This window comes from Chinchilla lanigera, unplaced genomic scaffold, assembly GCF_000276665.1.
Source record: "Chinchilla lanigera isolate Chin_1 unplaced genomic scaffold, ChiLan1.0 scaffold00001, whole genome shotgun sequence".
Lineage (NCBI taxonomy): Eukaryota > Metazoa > Chordata > Mammalia > Rodentia > Chinchillidae > Chinchilla > Chinchilla lanigera.
Genome location: NW_004955402.1, coordinates 58642146 through 58644346, shown reverse-complemented (window position 1 = coordinate 58644346; position 2201 = coordinate 58642146). Strand labels below are relative to the sequence as shown.

Below are 2201 nucleotides of genomic sequence, written 5' to 3'. Positions count from 1 at the left end.
CGCTGTCCGGGCGCCGCGCCGGGCGCTCCCGCGCCTTCCTGGGCGAGCCGGGGTCTCCGCGCGCAACTTTCTCGGCCCCTCTCCTCGCCGGGTGGGGGTCGCGGCGGGCGCGTTCAGTGCGCGGGTCGCAGCTCTCTCATTGTGCGCCAGCGAGGCCGATCGGGCTGTCCTTTCCTCCCGCACTTAGTCTAGGAGGAAGAAAGCAAACAAGACAGAGGAGTGAAGCCCCCGTACATACATGCGCCGGGGGATGTCAGCGCTGCTCCACCTTCCAAACAGTCACAGATCAAACAGTGTCACCGCTGGAGCGCCACTTTGTGCCCCGCGCTGCCCCCTGGGGGGGGGACTTGGCCACCAGGTTCACCGCTTCTTCGGAGGCAAAATCTAATACAAACACATTTCGAGCATGGATTTTTGGCCGGTCTTGATCTTCCAACAGAAAATTTTGAAAAATATACAAAAAGCACTCCCTTCCCCCCCAAAAAAGCCAACAACAACAACCCGGAGAGTGTGTGCCAGGGGGGGTGAAGAGCAGACATTCACTGGGTGGACGAGGTGAGCGTGAACTGTCCCCCCCCAAACTCCTGGGAGAGAGGAGATGCACTCTCCCTCTCTCCTCTTTTCAGTGAAATATAACACACATTCGGATCGCAGAGCTTTCAGACAGTCTCAACTGATAGACAGACACATCGAGCTGCTTTTCCTGCTTCAGTTTTTACTCCTCCTCCTCTCGCCAACGTCACCCTGACAATTACAAATAGGTCTCACACAAACCATACCTGTCAATCTTTTTAATTGCTTTGTTTTCTTTTTTTTTCCGGAGCTAAACAATATGACACAGAAAAGAAATCTTAATACAGCATAACATAAAAGATCGCGCGTTGGAGGAAGACATTCAGGGGGTTGTTATTGTGATCCATTGGCTGATCCTGGGTAAAACCCATGTGTTCTAAGTCAAGTTAAGCAGACTTGAGTTCCTGCAGTCTTAAACGTGTTAGTTCCTCTCCCCGCTTATACATGCACACACACGCGCCCACGTGGACCCAAACCACCCTTGGGTGAAGCCTGTCCTACATTTAAGAAAAAAAAAACCTGTGTCACTTTTGTGATCTTAGTTTGAAGGTTAGGCATGGCTGGGGAAAGGCGCTGTGTGGTTTTTGTATTTTGTTAGTTCGTGAGTTTCTGCAAACAGATGTTTGTAAATTAAATACACATCTTAAATGGAAATTTAAAGATGGGCTTGGCTCATCACAGAAAAGTGTGGAAATACTTAATTTTCCCCCTTTACGGAAAGTGAATAATTTGGTCAATGCACACAATTAGGGAGAAAATTGACACGCTAGAACGACAGGTCTTTCTGGCTGGGTTAGAAAATGAGGTCTTCATGTATCATGGCAACTTCTCCAGTTCTATTATGCCCTGGGCAGCCCCACCTGGCACTTTAAAATGTTTTTGTGCTCTGAGAATTTGGCCCTCTACTTCCAGTGTGTGTTCACTCTCAGTGGAAACCTGTAACAGTCTTGTAGAGCTACTTAAAACATTCGTGGAAAAACATGAAATCTAGGCCAAGACAAATAAAATGGCTTAGTTCGTGCAACTTGCACGGGACGAACGGAGGACACAGGACGCAGGAGAGGCGCTCCGAAGACTGGAGGCCCAGACCGGCGCGCCGAGGGCACAGGGCGGCCCCGACCCTGGCCGGCGCTGGTGTGCGCGCCCGGGCACAGGGTCTCCCCGCCCGGCTCAGGCCCCAGCTTGCCCTGCCGCCCCGGCCGCGCTCGGGGTTGATTTGTACCACCTTGCAAGGAAGTGAACGCTTCGCACGGGAAGGGGAGGTGCCTGCGCCGGCCGCCGCGCCGCTCGGGGACGCCCGGGGCCGCCACCGCTCAGGGCCGAGGCGATCGCCCGACGCGCGAGCCCCTCTCTCGCTCTCCGCTCCCCCCACCCCCGCTGGAGGAGTCAAATCCGGCTTTCAAAGCGAGGGGAGGGTGGGGATATCCGGTGCCTCTCCCGCGCCAGGAGGAGGGGGAGGGCGGAGAGGATCCTTGGCCAGTCTGCGCCAGCAGATTCAAACCAAAACAAAAAGATTAAAGGAGCAAGGGCTGGGGCGGACGCGATCGCCGGCCGGGACCCGGGCGGGCGCGCCCGGCTTCCACTAGGGCTGAGCGACTGGCGAGAGCTGCGCGCGGCGGGGCCGGGGG

At 55.3% G+C, this 2201-nt stretch overlaps 2 protein-coding genes across 2 annotated transcripts in view; both read left to right on the top strand.

Moving 5' to 3' along the window:
• Nucleotides 1-1781, top strand: part of LOC106147946 (translation initiation factor IF-2-like) — a gene marked incomplete in the record, with an annotated part of 73585 nt that extends 71804 nt beyond the window's left edge. The window contains 1 exon segment of the mRNA XM_013511477.1: nt 1-1781. Within this exon segment, the coding sequence (XP_013366931.1) occupies nt 1-192 (192 nt within the window).
• Nucleotides 1782-1848: 67 nt separating this feature from the next.
• Nucleotides 1849-2201, top strand: part of Zadh2 (zinc binding alcohol dehydrogenase domain containing 2) — a gene marked incomplete in the record, with an annotated part of 8066 nt that continues 7713 nt past the window's right edge. Inside the window, 1 exon segment of the mRNA XM_005373085.2 lies at nt 1849-2201.